The sequence below is a fragment of the Chrysemys picta genome, chromosome 5, assembly GCF_011386835.1.
Source record: "Chrysemys picta bellii isolate R12L10 chromosome 5, ASM1138683v2, whole genome shotgun sequence".
NCBI classification, from domain to species: domain Eukaryota; kingdom Metazoa; phylum Chordata; order Testudines; family Emydidae; genus Chrysemys; species Chrysemys picta.
The window spans coordinates 42,331,744-42,349,731 of record NC_088795.1 but is presented as its reverse complement, the minus strand read 5'-3'; the positions used below and the strand labels follow the sequence as shown (position 1 = coordinate 42,349,731).

Below are 17,988 nucleotides of genomic sequence, written 5' to 3'. Positions count from 1 at the left end.
TCAGTAGGATGAACACATTGAGGTGGATGCTTATGGTGGATACCACCTATGATCTGGATCAACCTCTTATCAGCTAGTCGTACCAGTAAGAGAAAACATCAATCCCTGACCTCCAGTGGGATGCTGCTACCACTGCCATACACTTTGTAAAAAAAAATACACAGGGCAGACAAGAGACCAAAGGGAAACACCGTGAACTGATAATAGCAACCACTGATGGTGATTCTCAGAAATTTTCTGGGACTCTGATGAATCATCATGTGAAAGTAGGCGTCTAAGTTAACAGCAACATACTAGTCCCCAGCTCCAGGGAAGGAATAATGGAAGCTAGAATGACCAGGGGGAATGTCAATTTTTTCAGGAACTTGTTTAACTGCCTTAGATCTAAAATAGGCCTGAGACCCCCTTTTGCCTTTGGGATAAGGAAGTATTGGGAGTAAAATCCCTTTTCCCTGCACAAAGGAGAGATCTCTCCTGCACCTCCTATAAGGAGGAGCAATTGTATCGCTTGCAGTAACACTGCCTTTTGAGAAAGGTGTGAAGAGTGATGGGGTGGGAGGGGGTCAAAATAAATTGGAGCACATATCACACTTCTACCATGCGAAGAACCCATAGATCTGTTGTGATATGGGCCCAAGCACAATGGATTTGGGACAGGCAGTTTCCAAAAAAGGGAAAAGAAAAAGATGGCACTTTCAGAACTAGTATTCTGTTCTCGATGTGTCCGTCAAAATGAGCTCTTGGCAGATGCTGCCCACCTTGATGAACCGGCGGATACAAAAGCACAGAGTGGTGATTGCTGTTTTTTGTAACATCTGTTCCTTTTCCTTGGCTAGCCTTGGGCTCGAGGGATAAACTCCTGAAAACACTGGGACTGAGATCGGAACACCTTCCACTTCACTGTCCAGGGATTTCAGGGTTGGACTAGAATATTTGAAACTATGCAGAGTCATCCATCTTTTCTGAGAAGAGCGATGGCCCATCAAAAGGTAGGTTCTGGACTGTCTATTGCACCTCTGGAGGCAGGCCAGAAGAGTGTAACCAGAACAAATGCTTCATCATGATAGCAAAAGTGCTGCAAATGGCACAATCTGCCACATCCCGACCCGCCTGCAGGGCCATTCGAACGACCAACTTGCCCTCTTTTATTAAAGCCTGGAACTCTTTTTTCACCTTATCTGTGAGCTTGTCTTTGAACTCTAAAACTGTATCCCACAAGATGAAATTGTAGCACCACAGCAATGCTTGCTGGTTTGCAATACACAGCTGAATCCATCTGTGGAATAAAGCTTCTTCCCAAATAAATCCAGCTTCTTGTCCTCTATTTTTTGAGGTGGCTGCCAGTGCCCTGTCTACCTTTCTCATTGGCCATCGCCACTTCAAAGGGAGCCCAAGAGGGATGTTTATATAGGTGCTCGAACCTCAGAGGGGATACAGAACCCCTTCTCCATCATTTCTAAGTTGGAGGCAGGGAAACTGGTGCCTGTCAGAGGACCTGGAAGGTTCTAAGACAGCATCATAAATAGGGAGAGCTATTCTAGCTGGAGCTGCAGCTGTCAACATGTCCATCAGCTTGTGGGATTTTTCCTGGACTTCTTCTGGGTGAACATCCAGGGTCATAGCCATCCTCCCCAACAACTCCTGAAGAGTCTTAAAATCATCATAAAATGGAGAAATTGGCTCTGCCACAATGGTCTCATCAGGAATTGAGAAAGAGGATGTCAATGGTAACAAAGGCTGGTCCAGATGCGGATTCTCTTGTGGCTGCTTGTGACAAGGATTCTGAATATTTTCTGTGCCAGGCTCAGGACAGATGCTAGAGCGTTTGCAGTGCTGATGATCCTGACAACCAGTAAATGGAGCTAGCTGAGCAGGGATGCTCTCTGTTGAGGGGGAAATCCCCACGGGTTCCTAAAGGGCCACTGATACAGCCCCAGTCCCCAGTTGTGTGTATAGAAGGAACTCTTGGGCTAAGCCCCTTGCTGGTGCCGAAGCTGAAATCAGGGCGAGCATATGACATACTCCTGATGATGGGACCGGCTAGAGTGGGACACATAGGAATCCCACTTCAGAGTCCGTTGAAGAAGAAACCTCTTCTTGTGATCATGGCGGGGGCCATACCTGTCAGTACCAGTGAAAATGATCAGACTCTGATGAAGGGGACCCGGGGAGATCATCTGTGTCTTTCCCCTAAATGGCACCACCTTAATTGGTACCCTTATGGTCAAATCAGACTGAATTACCTTGTGCAGAGGTGAAGGTGCTGACACTGGGACCTTGGGCGTGAGTGCCAGGGAAGCCTCTTGAACTGCCAGTGACGGCAGCACTGAGAGGTTTAATAAGTCTCTTGCAGCCTCTAATGCTTCAGGAATAGATGGCACTGGGAAGAAACTCTGCAGTCCTGGGGTGCGAAGCGATGCCAATGAAGGAGCTTCTGGAGCTGATCTTGACACGCCTGTACTAGGATTTGGAGACAACAAACTCCCCTGTTTACAGGTGTGCTCTGGAGAGTGCCTTCTCTTTGACCAACCTCCTGAGTCTTTAGAAGAGCTCGATCTCTTTGTCTCTTTCAACAATCCTAATACCAACTCCTATTTCCGATGCCTCTTCTTCGGTACTGGCAATGCCAATCTGCCTTTCAGCACCAGTAGCACCAAAGGTGCTCAGTACTTGGACCAAGGTAGTCAGCTCTGATGGAAAATGTAGCACCGATTCCAGCAACAGATATTTCAACCTAGCTGCACTGCCTTTTTTATAGTGTGGCTTGGAGCCTTTACAAATGCCACATTTGCAGCTGGGGTGAGGGTCATTATTAGGTATTGCTTTACCACAAGAGTGGCAGAGCTTGGAACCCAGAGAGTGAGGCATACCTCAGATACTAGGGCCAATATCCAGGCTGGGTGTCCGATACATTTTTTTTTTTTTAATTAAGCCTACCAATCACTAAACTACACTAACTATACAATGGGTACTATTTACAGGTTTGAATGAAGATTTGCAGAAGTAAGGACAGAGAGCGATAACAACTGTCACAAGCGGTAGGAGGGAAGTGAGGGGACTTGGGGGCGGCTCAGATCTTTATGACTGCACATGGTACTCTAGGCAGCAGAGGGCACTTGTGCTGCCCCAGCAGGTAGCGCTGAGGGGAAAATTCTGACAACTGTGCAATGGCACACACAGACACCCTACAATCGAATGGACATGTGCAATCACCCAAAGAAGAATTGCTGTATTTGAGCGTGTGAGAGGTTTTCAGTAGCGAGCATGTGAAAAACCTTATATCTCTTGACAAACAATGTACCTAGTGATGAGTTTTTATTACCTCCTAACAGATCGCCTACACATCATATAAAACAGGTACAGGGATTTTTTTTTAAATATTATACAAAAAAATTTCAGAAGAATCATTCTTACCGTTTTCCTGCTGTTTGGTGGAACAGTCAATCCAGTTGTGTTGATTTGCTGCCCAAATCATTTCAAATTGATGAAACATTACTTTAAAATTCCATATATAGGGAACAAATGAGAAAATATCAGGAGCGCTATCACTGGACCAGTCTTGAATCAAATCTAAAATTATATAAAATAAAAAGGACAAATTATTAGCAATTTATCAGGTGAAACTAAATACTCTGGAGAAGTCTTTTAAAAAGTAGTTGGGCCAGATCTTTGGCTGTAGATTGTTGTAGCTCTACTGGCTTCAGGGAACTATGCCAATTTACACCAGTTAAGAATTGAACTACTAAAGTTCAGCAATCCTTTACCTTTCTAGTCAAAAGAGAGTTACCTCAGTCTATTAAAAATGATGAATCAATGATGTACAAGGTTTTATTTGTGTAAAATAAAAATTAAAATGAAATCTAATTATTTACAGATATGCAAACACTAAAATCATATTCATGCATAAATATAAATGCAATTTAATAATTAACTGCAATAACGGTATAGGATAAGACAAGAAGTATGATTTTGAAGTCTGACTTACTGAGCATTAAGCTCAAAGCTTCAGATAAAGTAAGTGTACCTATTACATGACAGAACAGCAAGTACATAAGTTTGCAAGTTTAAAAAAAATCAACAGAAACAGACAAAGTAAAACAGGAATGTAAAGGACATCATTAAAAATTGTCAAAGTTAATTTAGTTTCTGATTATTCAGTGTTTTAAAATTTCTTCTTTAGTTTACTAGAAGAAAAATGTTTTAAAGAATTGTCATGATTTTATCAGTCCCAATTCTGTTTTAACTATGAAAGAATTACATCAGGACCCCAACCCCTCAGGGAGTTTACAGTCAACCAGAAATGCAGGTCAACTTGTCTCTTAGGTCAGCAATATTAAACTAAGAAATATCTCAAAAGTTATGATCAACACAAATCAATACATTTTGTTGTTGTTTGTAAAAAAAAAAAAAAAAAGTTATTCTTCACTGTGGTAGTCAACCATACAAAAACAACATAAATTAATACCTGATTAAAGGAAATAAAAAATTTGGATTTTTAGCACCTCAAGATTATTCACCATTTTAGACAAACGTAACCACATGGACCGTAAGGCCATCTGCTCTTGCATTAAAACAACATTATCAGCTCCTCTAAAATGGTTTGGAAAACAACAAGACAAAGAAAAAACATTGTGCCAGACATACTTATGTTCCACAAATTAAATATTTAGATACTAATGAAATAAGGAAGTTACCTGCAAAGAAGTTTTTTTGAGCAAAGATAAAGTGATAGGTTGCTTTATAAACCTCAACTTCACACTGCCATGTCTGTGGCATGTTCCATATCCGGGGATAGTTGGCATTAATATGAAACTGTGAACAAAACACTAAAGCATCAGTATGAGCTTCAAACATGACAATGTGTGAACAATGCTGAGATGAAGGGTCAATCATGTACACTTTGGTGAATAATTAAAACCATTTTCCTGCTGGGATGAACAGAAGGCCTCTCCAGTTTCTTAATAATTTAATCTCTTTCTCTGTGCCTGAAGATCAATTGTCACTTTATTCATTTGTTTGAAAACTTCTACTATGAATTTCTCATATTATACCACAGATTTGCCATCTGCTGTTGCAGCAGTTACACTGAGCGCTTTATAATCTAATTTAACCTTTCATATCAAGGCCCCACCTTCCTCAGCCTACAACAAAATATCATCTAAATAAACAATTTTTTAAACCAAATCATATAAAAGTAGCACTGTGGCTACTAAGTGCCTACTTTTACTTGTCATTCAGGGAAAGGTAGCATTTTCAAAACTAGTGCATATGCATTTCAGTAGAATTTAACTGGAATACAATTGCTGAATTTCATGAAGTACTAAATGCACAAATAAAGCTAATCCATCATAAAATATATTTGTCATACTTAACAAGTAATTTAGTTCTAAGTATTTAAAATACTTCACAGTATATACCTCTACACAGATATAGGGCGACCCGATATAACGCGGGTTCGCATACAAGGCGGTAAAGCTCTGACACGCTGCTCTGAGCAGCGTGTTAAGGGTGCCGGACCAGGCCGGGGCCGAGGGGTTAGCTAAGGGGCAGAGGGTCTCGGGGGCGGTCAGGGGCTCCCCCGCCAAGGTCTGGGAGGCAGGAGCTGTGGGGGGCACTTTTGGGGGCCACGCAGTCCCAGAGTGGCCCTGGGGATTAGCAGGGGGCCGGGAGCAGCCCGCTCTGCTTCCCTTGCCCCAGCCCCAGCCGTATCGCTCGGGGGAGGGGCCTTGGGGGAAGGGATTCCCCCTGCACTCACCGGCAGCAGCGGAAGCAGAGCAGCCCGGCCCCAGGTGAGTCCGGGGGTGGGGGCGTCCTTTTCCCAACATCCCCACACTCACCTGCGGCGGACAGCAGAGTGCCGTGGCTGGGAGGTGGCAGAGTGGAGGGGGCTGGGGCCGCATCGCTCCACTTCCCACCACAGGTGAGTACGAGGGGCGTCCTTTCCCCAACCTCCCCACACTCACTGGTGGCAGGAAGCGGAGCAGCTAGCCCCAGTCCGCTCCCCTCTGCCAGCTCCCAGCTGCAGCGCTCCACTTCCAGCCGCAGGTGAGTGCAGGACCTTTCCCCAGCCACCCCCTCCAGCGACACGGCTGGGGCCGGGGCAAGGAAAGTGGAGCAGGCTGGGGCTGTGTCGCTCCGCTTCCGATGAGTGCGCAGAGGGGGGGGCATCCTTTCCCCAACCTCCCCTCACTCACCGACAGCGGGAAGCGGAGCGCTGCGGCGGGGAGGTGGCAGAGTGGAGCAGGCTGGAGCTGGGCTGCTCCGCTTCCCGCCACTGCCACTGAGTGTCTGTTGGGGAGTGGGGGGGAGGGATAGGGGTCGGAGCACTCAGGGGACAGGGAGGTTGGGTAGGGGGTCTCTGGAGGGGGTGGTCAGGGAACAAGGAACAGGGAGGGACAAAGCAAGTTCAATATAACACGGTCTCACCTATAACACGGTGAGATTTTTTGTCTCCCGAGGACCGAGTTATATCGGGGTGGAGGTGTACTAGCTAGCATACAATTGTATATTTTGCAGAAGTAATGATGTCTTAGCAATGCAAGTCTGAGCAACACTCTACTATTAAATCTTTGCTCTGCTCCCAGAAGAGACTGTTTATAAATTATGTTATGCCTATAAACTAGGTGAGATTAGCAAACTCAAGTCTTCACAGATAGGGGCCTAAATTAATATTTAACGTTACACACATACGTAGTTCTTCAGACTTCAGTGGGATTACTCAACATGCATAAAATTATTTGTGCATAATTCTTTGGAGGACTGAGATCTTGTAAAGTATATACAAATGCCCCAATCATTGCACTGTTTTCTATACTTGCACAACATTTATACCAGCCATATAAAAATGTTTATATTAAACCAAATGTCCATCAGAGACACCTGCACGTCTGTGCTTAACGATGCTTTGTTACTGCAGACTTACAGCTAACATTTCTGCTTCTAGAAGAGTTCGGTACTGCATACTGCTGGTGGCATCAACGTGTAAAAGCTGTCCTTTAATTGCAGGGGAGTAGCCTAGCAGACAGAACAAATAATGTTTACATCGTGGCTTCTCTTGTATGACAAGATTATTTCTGAGTTACAGTAAAGAAGCAAGAGTTAAACAGAAATTCAAATACTTTATAAACAAACACTATGAGGTGCAAAACACATCATGAAGAGAATCAATAGTGTGAGGCTCCAGTTCAGTCCTACATTAGTTGGATGACAAAGGCTTAAGATAATGCAGTTGTGGAATCTTGCTGGTCCAGAAAAGGCTACTCTGGGGTTCTTGAGACCAGGTTTCAATTTGCAACTCTGTCACAGCCTTTGTGTGAAACCTTGGGCAAGTCACTTAGCTTCTCTGTCTCAGTCATCCATCTGTAAAATGGGGATAGCAGTACTTCCCCTCCTCAAAGGGGTGTTTTTGAGGATACATACATTAAAGATTGTAAGGTGCTCAGATACTATGGCAATAGGGATAATATATATGTACAATAGCCAAAAGAGACAGAAAGTGATAGGAAAGGCAAAGATGGACTTCAAAAGGAAGCTGCATCTTCTACTCCTTATATGCAGGGTAAAGATAAGACACATAAGCAAAAGCAAGTAAGGAGAACTTCAGCATATTTAACATAGGACTTCAACACTTACCGACAGGGGAGGGCAATAGAAGAGCCCTAATCCCGGTCTCCCTCCACCCCAAGCTTTATCTTTATCTTGACTTTACATGGTATTTCTATGACTAAGTTAATATTTCATCAATGTATTACCCAAGATGTTTCTGAAGACTTGTTATGGCAATCACATTGAAAAATGGGACTTGCCTTTGTACGGATACAATTTATGTAATATGCTAAAATATGAATAAAATAAGAGCCTTATTTTCAGTAACTAGGGAGAAGTTACGGTAATGTCTTATTGATATCAATTAGAGCTTCACAAGAGTTAAACTTGTATTTTTAAAGTGCTTTGAGATCCTGTAATGAAAGGCACTATGAAAGTATAAGTTATTATTGCTCCTTTACATAGAAATATAGGTCCTTTGTAGCCATAAGGGGAAAAACAGCTTAGGATATCCCAATCCTATGAATTAATAAATGTTTTCTCCGATGCACAATCTTAAGAATGTAAAATAAACCACCTCATCAACTTACCATTTTCACTGACTGTCATGGGAATATTTATTTCCAAATACGAGCCTGCTCCAACGTTTACATGTACAGCATTGGTTTCCTACACCAGCCAACGGAGGGGGAAAAAAATTTAAACATTATTTCTCCCCCTATCTTCAGCCAGTGTATGTCATGCCTCTGGCCATCATTATTCATGGTTACATTGTCAGGATTAAAAAAGAAGGCTCTAGTTGACTGTAGTCTTCCTTGGACTAAACATGCTAAATATTAACGAGGGATCTACAAGCAATGATTTTAAAGGAAAATATTTACAATTTCTGAGGTATAACAAGTACTGATTTAGGGCCATGAAAATATGGCATCAAATAACCTGACCTGATGAGTAATGGAACAGAAAAGTGGGCTGTGTCCCTGGAATTACTGCACCTTCTCAGTTCTGAAAGCCCCTGTGAAGGGTTCAGGATATGCATATGGAAGAGAGTGGGCGAGTGATGCCCATAGAGGCAACACTGCCACTCACTAGACCCAGCAATTAGCATTAAGTTACCCATCTTTCCCCTCAATGCTTTAGAAACCAGCTCTCCTTCATGGGAAACGTCATTATAATGGCAGACTATGTAGGAAACTCCATGAGGGAAATTTCATGGAGTTACTTATCACCTAGTTGGGAACATCCTATGTAGATGATGACATGGCCTTAATGTTTAAAAAAATATGAGAAATCATGATACTGAGAGTAAGTTAACATTAACAACCAGAAGATCCTTGGCTGAAAGAGGAACTGGTGTGGATGAAAGAAGATTATATTTCCCTTTCTCTTCTAGCTCGCATGATTCTACACAGAATTCAGGAAGATCCAAGCAAAAAAAAAAAAAAAAATCCTCCCCACTCCCCCACAGTATCATATTTTAATATCTCTAGATACCACCTGACAAATGAAAATATGCACGAACAAAAAGCCAGACAACCTAATCACAAGAGCCTGTAAGATTCAGAGTTATCTTAAAAATGTCTTTCTAACCACCTGGCCATTATTTACCCTGTTTTTGGTAAAGAGCAAGTCAATAGTGGCATCTGCAATGATATTCATCCGCAACTCAAAAGCAAGGATCTGTCTTGGCTTGCCAGGTTGTGCAATTTCTGAGACTTTCATAACCTGGTAATCTGGTGGGAAAAAAAATTTCCACAAACAGTCCCTAGAAAACAAGAAGAGAAGTATAGTTACTCCTAAGGAAACAAACAATTTGGCTCATCTACAAATTTCTTTGCCACCAGTCTGTGTAAATGAATTAGGTCCTTGGACAGCCAACAGGTAAGGAAAGTGAAGGAAGAAATAACATTTGCATAAAGCTGCAAGACACTGAAATCTTCAAATCTAATCAATGGAAAGACATCTGCCTCGTTAGTGAAATCAAACTCAAAATAAACTAGATATTCAAACTGCTAGGAAAAAAATATATGCAGGGATGGTTGTGGTGAAGAGGCATGTTATGAGGGGATGACAGGAAGCAATAACGTATAACAATCCCAGAAAGTAAATACAAACAGTTACATTTTTTCTTTCATTTCATCTTCCCACCACAATATACTGTAATTACCTTGTTGTGGAGATTAGGATAAGAGAGATGACAAGGTCACTTTTTGATTGTGTATAATTGGCAGAAGCACAGAAACTATAAAAATAACAAATTGTTTTTGAAATTAGAATGTGTGGATCGGAACGTAGTCTGAATTTCTGCAATTTGAACCAGATATATAGCCATAAGAAAGGAAACTGAGAGGATGATAAAAGCATGGTGAGCCTGATATATGTGGTTCAAATAAGGAGTCCATCGGTGAACTAAGGTCAAATTCCACAGAACGGTTTTAAAACTGTAGCCACGTATGAAATACTTTCTTGGAAAAAATAAAAGTATTTGAATGAGAATGGTCTTTTTTTCAGTGCACTCAAGACCGGACTGCTGTAGTAGCTGAGAAATGATTATTTTTTCAGAATTACCCTATGCAGATTCATTAATGCCCGCCTGAAGAAAGTGAAGGGTTCTTGAAATGGACTTCAGAGGTTAAAAGCACTTAAGTGAATTAGGGCAGCAAATTCCCCGAGGGAATGAACAGAACAGGTAATCATCAAGTGAACCATCCCCTGTCGCCCAATCCCAGCTTCTGACAAACAGAGGCTAGGCACATCATCCCCGCCCGTCCTGGCTAACAGTCATTGATGGACCTATCCTCCATGAACTTATCTAGTTTTCTTTTGAACTCTGTTATGGTCTTGGCCCTCAACATCCTCTGGCAGGGAGTTCCAGAGGTTGACTGTGCATTGTGTGAAAAAATAATTTGTTTTGTTTGTTTTAAATCCGTTGCCTATTAATTTCATTTGGTGACCCCTAGTTTTTGTTATGAGGAGGAATAAATAACACTTCCTTATTTACTTTCTCCATACCAGTAATGATTTTATAGACCTCTATCATATCCCCTGTTAGTTGTCTTTTTTCCCCCCAAGATGAAAAGTCCCAGTCTTATTAATCTCTCCTCATATGGCAGACGCTCCATACCCCTAATCATTTTTGTTGCCTTTTTCTGAACCTTTTCCAATTCCAAAATATATTTTTTGAGATGGTGCGCCCACATCAGCACGCAGTATTCAAGATGTCGGTGTACCATGGATTTATATAGAGGCAATATGACATTTTCTGTCTTATTATCTATCCCTTTCTTAAGGATTCCCAACATTCTGTTCATTTTTTTGACTGCCGCTGCACATTGAATGAATGTTTTCAGAGAACTATCCACAATGACTCTAAGATCTCTTTCTTGAATGGCAACAGCTAATTTAGACCCTATCATTTTATACATACAGTTGGGATTATGTTTTCCAATGTGCATTACTTTGGATTTATCAATATTGAATTTCACCTGCGATTTTGTTGCCCAGTCACCGAGTTTTGAGAGATCCTTTTTGTAGCTCTTCACAGTCTGCCTGGGATCTTGAATAATTCTGTATCATCTGCAATTTTTGCCACCTCACCGTTTACCCCTTTTTCCAGATTATTTATGAATATGTTGAATAGGACTGGTCCCAGTACAGACCCCTGAGGGACACCATTATTTACTTCTCTTCATTCTGAAAACTGACCATTTATTCCTACCCTTTGTTTCCTATCTTTTAATCAGTTATCAATCCATGAAAGAACCTTCCCTCGTATCCCATGACTGCTTACTTTGCTTAAGAGTCTTTGGTGAGGGACCTTGTCAAAGACTTTCTGAAAAACTAAGTACACTATATCCACTGGATCCCCTTGTCCATATGCTTGTTGACCCCCTCAAAGAATTCTAGTAGATTGGTGAGGCATGATTTCCCTTTTCAAAAAACATGTTGACTATTCCCCAACAAATTATGTTCATCTACGTATCTGACAATTTTGTTCTTTACTATCAGGCATACCGGCCTGTAATTACTGGGGTCACCTCTGGAGCCCTTTTTAAAAATTGGTGTCACATTAGCTATGCTCCAGTCATTTGGTAAAGAAGTTGATTTAAATGATAGGTTACAGACTATAGTTAGTAGTCCTACAATTTCACATTTGAGTTCCTTCAGAACTCTTGGGTGAAGACCATCTGGTCCCGGTGATTTATTACTGTTTAGTTTATCAGTTTATTCCAAAACCTCCTCTAATGACACCTGGGACAATTCCTCAGATTTGTCACCTAAAAATAATGGCTCAGGTTTGGGAATCTCCCCTCACATCCTCAGCCATGAAGATGCAAATAATTCATTTAGTTTCTCCGCAATGGCCTTATCCTTGAGTGCTCCTTTAGCATCTCGATTGTCCAGTGGCTCCATTGGTTGTTTAGCAGGCTTCCTGCTTCTGATGTACTTAAAAAATATTTTGCTATTACTTTTTGAGTCTTTAGCTAGCTGTTCTTCAAATTCTTTTTTGGCCTTCTTAATTATAATTTTTACACTTCATTTGGCAGAGTTTATGCTCCTTTCTATTTTCCTCACTAGGATTTAACTTCCACATTTTAAAGGATGCCTTTTTGCCTCTCACGGTTTCTTTTACTTTGTTGTTTAGCCACAGTGGCTCTTTTTTGGTTCTCTTACCATGTATTTTAATTTGGGGATTTTACTTTTGGTGCTGTACCTTTTATTTTCTGTTTAACTAACCTCCTCATTTTTGTGTAGTTCCCCTTTCTGAAATTAAATGCTACAGTGTTGGGCCACTGTGGTGTTTTCCCCGCCACAGGGATGTTTAAATTTAATTATATTATGGTCACTATTACCAAGCGCTCCAGCTATATTCACCTCCTGGACCTGATCCTGTGCTCCACTTAGGACTAAATCAAGAACTGCCTCTCCTCTTGTGGGTTCAAGGACTAGCTGCTTCAAGAAGCAGTCATTTAAGGTGTCAAGAAACTTTCTCTCTGTATCACGTCCTGAGGTGATATGTACCCAGTCAATATGGGGACAGTGGAAATCCCCCATTATTATTGTTTTATTTTAATAGCCTCTCTAATTCCCTGAGCATTTCACAATCACTGTCACCATCCTGATCACGTGGTCAGTAATATATCCCTACTGCTATATTATTATTTGAGCATGGAATTACTATCCATAGAGATTTTATGGCACGTTTTGGTTCATTGACGATTTTTACTTCATTTGATTCTACATTTTCTTTCACATATAGTGCCACTCCCCCACCAGCGTGACCTGTTCTATCCTTCTGATATATTTTGTACCCTGGTATTACTGTGTCCCATTGATTATCCTCATTCCACCAAGTTTCTGTAATGCCTATTATATCAATATCCTCATTTAATACAAGGCACTCTAGTTCACCCATCTTATTATTTAGACTTCTAGCATTGGTATATAATGGGATCGGCAACCTTTCAGAAGTGGTGTGCCGAGTCTTCATTTATTCACTTTAATTTAAGGTTTCGCGTGCCGGTAATACATTTTAATGTTTTTTAGAAGGTTTCTCTCTGTAAGTCTATATATTACATAACTAAACTACTGTTGTATGTAAAGTAAACAAGGTTTTCAAAATGTTTAAGAAGCTTCATTTAAAATTAAATTAAAATGCTGATCTTACACCGCCAGCCTGCTCAGCCCACTGCCGGCCTGGGGTTCCGTTCACCTAGGCCGGCAGCGGGCTGAGCGAGGCCTGCGGACAGGACCGGTCTGGAGTTCCGTCCGCTGGCTCCTGCCAGCCAGGGTCCCAGCTGCCGGCCCCGCTCAGCCCACTGCCTGTCTGGGGTCCTGGCCCTGCCCACATAGAGTGGGTACCTACCTTCTCCCTGGTTCTGGCCCATTCTCTTCCTCTCTCTCTGCACTGAGCTGAGGGTGGGGGTGCACAGGGCTGGGGGTGAAGGAGCAGGCTGGGGGTTGGAGTGCAGGGTCTGGCCAGGAGCTAGAATGAGGGAGGGGGCTTAGGGTTCTGGCAGGAGATTTGGGTGTGGAGCGCTTACCTGGGCAGCTCCCATTTGGTGCAAGGGGTGCAGGTGGGAATGTGTGTGTGTGGGGGGGTGAAGGAGCTCCCATTTGGTGCTCGGGGTGGGGGGGGCTGGGTATGTGTGAGGGGGTGCAGGAGTCAGGGCATGGGGTGTGGGGGGCTGGGTACATGTGCAGGGTGCAGGAGTCAGGGCAGAGGGCTGGGGGCATGTGAGGGGGTGCAGGAGTCAGGGCATGGGGTGTGGGGGGGCCAGGTATGTGTGAAGGGTGCAGGAGTCAGGGCAGAGGGCTGGGGGCATGTGTGGGGGTGCCAGAGTCAGGGATGGGGCATGGGGGGTGCAAGGGGTTGGGGTGTGAGGGGAGTGCAGGGGTCAGGGCAGACGGCCGGGGGGATGGGCTGGGATCGGGGGGGTGCTCCCAGCCCCCTGCCCTGAGCAGCTCACGGCAGGGGGCTGAAGGGATACGCCCTGATTCCACCCCCCCTTCCCCAAGGCCCCGCTCCTGCCTCTTCTCTGCCTCCTTCCCGGTCTGAGCAGCGAGGGCGCTGGGGCTCCTCTTCTCCCCTCCCTCACAAGGCCATCGGAGGCAGGGAGGCAGAGCACGACACAGCACGCTGGCGGAAGAGGCGGGGGAGGGGGAAGATTGGCTGCTGGCAGAGCCTGCCCTACAGCAGCAGCCAGCAGGACCAAGCTTGCTTCTGCCCCCGCCAGAGAGAGCGGTAGGCGGGGGGCGGAGAAGAGCGGGCTGGGCCGGGCAGGATTTTTAATGGCATGCTGCTGCCTGCCGGGGTCCCGGCCGTCGGCCCCGCTCAGCCCGCTGCTGGGGTTCGGCAGCAGGCTGAGCGGGGCCAGCGGCTGCCGCAGCATGCCATTAAAAATCAGCTTGCATGCTGTCTTTGGCACACGTGCCATAGGTTGCCAACCCCTGGTATATAAGCAGTTTAAAAACTTGTCACTTTTTAGCTGTCTCCCATTACATGATGTAATTGAATGAGACTTTTTTTTTCATTTGACTTTTTTTCATCAGATCCTACCTGTATTTTATCATCTTCCATCCTTTCCTTTGAAAAGACCCACCTCTTTGGATCCTTTACCTGATCAACAACAATGCCACCATCACTGAGCAGGTTAAAATATGAAGTGTTCTAAAGGAGAGCAAATTTTCTTGGTGATACTAAAAATCAGAGGTTTTATGTTCCCAGGAATGCACTATGCTGTACACAGAAGTTCTTTCCTTTAGGTACTTCAAGATATTGTTTACTATCTATACTCCTTATGATCTGTACATTCTCACACTCCTATAAGGTAGTCCATCACAACAATTTCATAGATGGGTAAATGGCATACATCCAAGAGGGATAACAAGTATGTGATTCTTCTCAATATTTTTTTTCTTAAATGGGCAGATTGTCACCTTTATGCAACTTGTACCTTACCCGTAAACAGTCCCACTGACTTCAGTGGAATTACTCTCAGAGTAAAGTGCTATCCAAGGTAAGAAATGGTGGTAGAATCTAGGCTTGTAATTTAAGGCAAAAGGCCAAACCTGCAAGTATTCATTGGGATTCCATCAAGCATTTGCCTGTTCCCACCAATAATTCCAATTTACAGAACAATCTTTTCCTCCTTATTAATTCCCTACCCTAATCTAAAGGGAAAAATTCATGAAGAGTTACAGTTTACAATATCCCTTTGCTCCAATTCTCCATAAAAAAATCATTACAGTTTTATTGCATACAGAAAATGGCAGAACTGTGGAGGTTTTTTTTTTTTTCTTCAAATGACTTAAGTGTAAATTTGCTACAGATACAGAAATTTGACAGCATCAGAGCTACTACATTCATTAAATAGGAATACAATTTATTGGTTGCTTATTATCTTTGTGAAGAATGGTCCTTAAATTCTGGAGGACATGCATAGCAGCTAACGTTGAGCTACTATTAGGCCTAAACTACTGGACAGAGGTCCTTTAATTTCATATTTTGACTGTTTATACTTCGTAGTCTACCATGTACAATTAACAGCCTGAGCAGCAATATCAATGGAGACGTCATAACAATTTCCAAACAGGAAATGATATTCAAAATTAATATTTAAAATGCAATTCAGTTTAATACCTTTGCCTGTCAGCCCACGGTCCATAGTTGAAATCTGTTCCTTTCCCACATACAATGTCTAATCCCCAACATGGAGGCAGGTCTTGAAGTTTACTGTCTTCATCGCTTGTTTCTCCATCATTATTTTCCTCTGTCTCCTCTGGTACAAGACCTGTAGCGTGTAATACAGCAAATATTACTTCAGGAAGCTGTTTCCAATTATGACAAATTTTTGCAGACTGCTACACAATTAAAGTATGCAGTTGTCAGTTTCATTCAAGAACATTGCAGGATATAAAAGAGTCAACCCATCCTTCATGTAGACTAAAGAGAAAGGAAGAGAAGGATATGACTGAAAGCAAGCAGCCAAGGAATTTTTCCAAAGCACTCAATGACAACTAATTTTGCTCCACTGAAGTCAATAAAATCCATTGAACCTACACTACATAATTTTAGCGGTAAAACCTGCCTTCTGTCAGCACAGCTTCGCACATGGCACTGCCTTTTCAGTCCTGCTGACAAAACCCTCAACTACTGTGGGTCAAGTTAAATCATCTTCCTGAGCAGCATAAATCCTCTACTGACACACTTACACTGGTTCAATGCCTGTATGGACACTGTATTACCTGCACCAGTACAAACAGCCCTCCAGCAATATTGCCACAATGACCCAGTCCTGGTGACTGCTCTCTGCTCAAATTTTTGAATTCTTCTGCTTAATGGTCACAGTGACCCCCTTTAAAACGTCCAGAGTTTTTGGAAATATCTCTGTTCTTGCTAGCTCACTTCTGCAAACACACAGGTATGGCTCCATGTAAAGCTACAGCTAAAATGCCAGTGAACCCTAGTGCTACTGCCTACTACAGGAAAGTAGTCTTGGATGTCCTCAGCCAGTGAGGAGAGGAGCAATGGAACTGTAACTACAGAATTCACACAGGAACACAGATGTTTATTTGGACATTGCAAAGGAGATGCAGAAACTGAAATATGACAGGGATGAGTTCCAATGCCAGGCAATGGAGAAGGAACTGCAGCAGTCCTACCAAAAGGCAATGGAGGAAAGCAAAAAAATTTGGTGCTGCCCTTCAGAGCTGCCACTCTATGTGGAGCTAGATGCCATAACAAGTGGGGACCCCAGCAACTAGTGACTAACAGTGGATGCTCCGTAATGTCCTGAGGAGGGCACACCAGAACTGCACAGTGATGAAGAGCTCACTAAGGAGTGAGACATGAGCCCACATATACCCAAGAAGCTCTGAGACCCAGCCAAACTCAGAGAGAACCCCCTGAAAAAGGTGTAATTTACTACCCCCCATTCTGCACATGGTTTTTAAAACAAAACTTTCTTCACAGCCCCCAACGCTTCACTATCTCCTATCTGTCCTTCACACACACCCTCAAAATGGCAGACAACTGCAAGTGGGCAGGGAAAAAGGGAATTCGATTTTAAAGTAGCCAATTTGTTTTAAGAGCACACAGTAGCATGAACAGGCCAAAAACAACAAAGAATACTTTAAGCAACCAAAAAGCATTCCCAAATAGATTATTTAGCAGGACGTTGATACATTCAAAAGAAACTTTTGCAGGAAGAAAAAAAATGTCCAGTAATATAAAAATACAGTAATGCAAATATAATTCGATCCATTCAAAAACAAAATGCATTCAAATTAAATACATCAAAAATACAGAAGAATGCTTGCAAACAATCCAGTAACTGATCACTGAGACTTCATGAATTCTACGCGATTGTGCAAGATTTTACTCTTTCCCCACAAAATAATTTATTCATGTGTCCCTCCCAGACAGAGGTCCCAAGCAGGTGCATCTGGTTTGGCATCAGGAGCAGCCAGGGGAGACATAAATCACCGCCTTGGGGGTCAGGAATGGGCGTGCATGCAAGACTACCCCCCGGGGCTACAGGGAGGGGCCGGCAGCCACGTGGAGCAAGCGCGCAGGAAGCCATCAGCTGTGCTGCTGGTGGTGGGCGGGGCCCTGAGCCATTTTAAATTGTCCAGGAAACACGTGGGGGGGGGGGGGGAGTGCCCGGGGGTGGCAAGCGGGGCCAAGGGAGAGACCCAGCCCCAAAATTGCTGGAGCCCTGCAGGCCACACTGGGGAGGTTCTCGGGTGGCAGATGGCCTGCGGGCTGGGACTTTAAGACCCCTGATCTAGACCCTTCCCCCTGCAGAGTCCCATTTCCCTGCACCTGGACCCCCCACTGAGCAACGCACACCTAGATTGCCCCACACAGAACCCTCTTATCCCATACATGGATCACCCACACTAAGCCCCTCCACACTTGGATCCTGCCATGACATGGAG

General features: G+C 43.4%; 1 protein-coding gene across 25 annotated transcripts in view; it reads right to left on the bottom strand.

Moving 5' to 3' along the window:
* The window catches only part of BLTP1 (bridge-like lipid transfer protein family member 1), a 241,267-nt gene that overhangs the window by 157,225 nt on the left and 66,054 nt on the right, over positions 1 to 17,988 (bottom strand). For all 25 annotated transcript variants that reach the window (XM_042860071.2, XM_065596329.1, XM_065596316.1 and 22 more), the window contains 6 exons: positions 15,689 to 15,839; positions 9,154 to 9,310; positions 8,136 to 8,214; positions 6,923 to 7,014; positions 4,695 to 4,812; positions 3,415 to 3,570 (listed from right to left, as the gene is read on the bottom strand). In XM_042860071.2, coding sequence (XP_042716005.2) covers positions 3,415 to 3,570; positions 4,695 to 4,812; positions 6,923 to 7,014; positions 8,136 to 8,214; positions 9,154 to 9,310; positions 15,689 to 15,839 — 753 coding nt within the window. The remainder of the gene's footprint in view (positions 1 to 3,414; positions 3,571 to 4,694; positions 4,813 to 6,922; positions 7,015 to 8,135; positions 8,215 to 9,153; positions 9,311 to 15,688; positions 15,840 to 17,988) is intronic.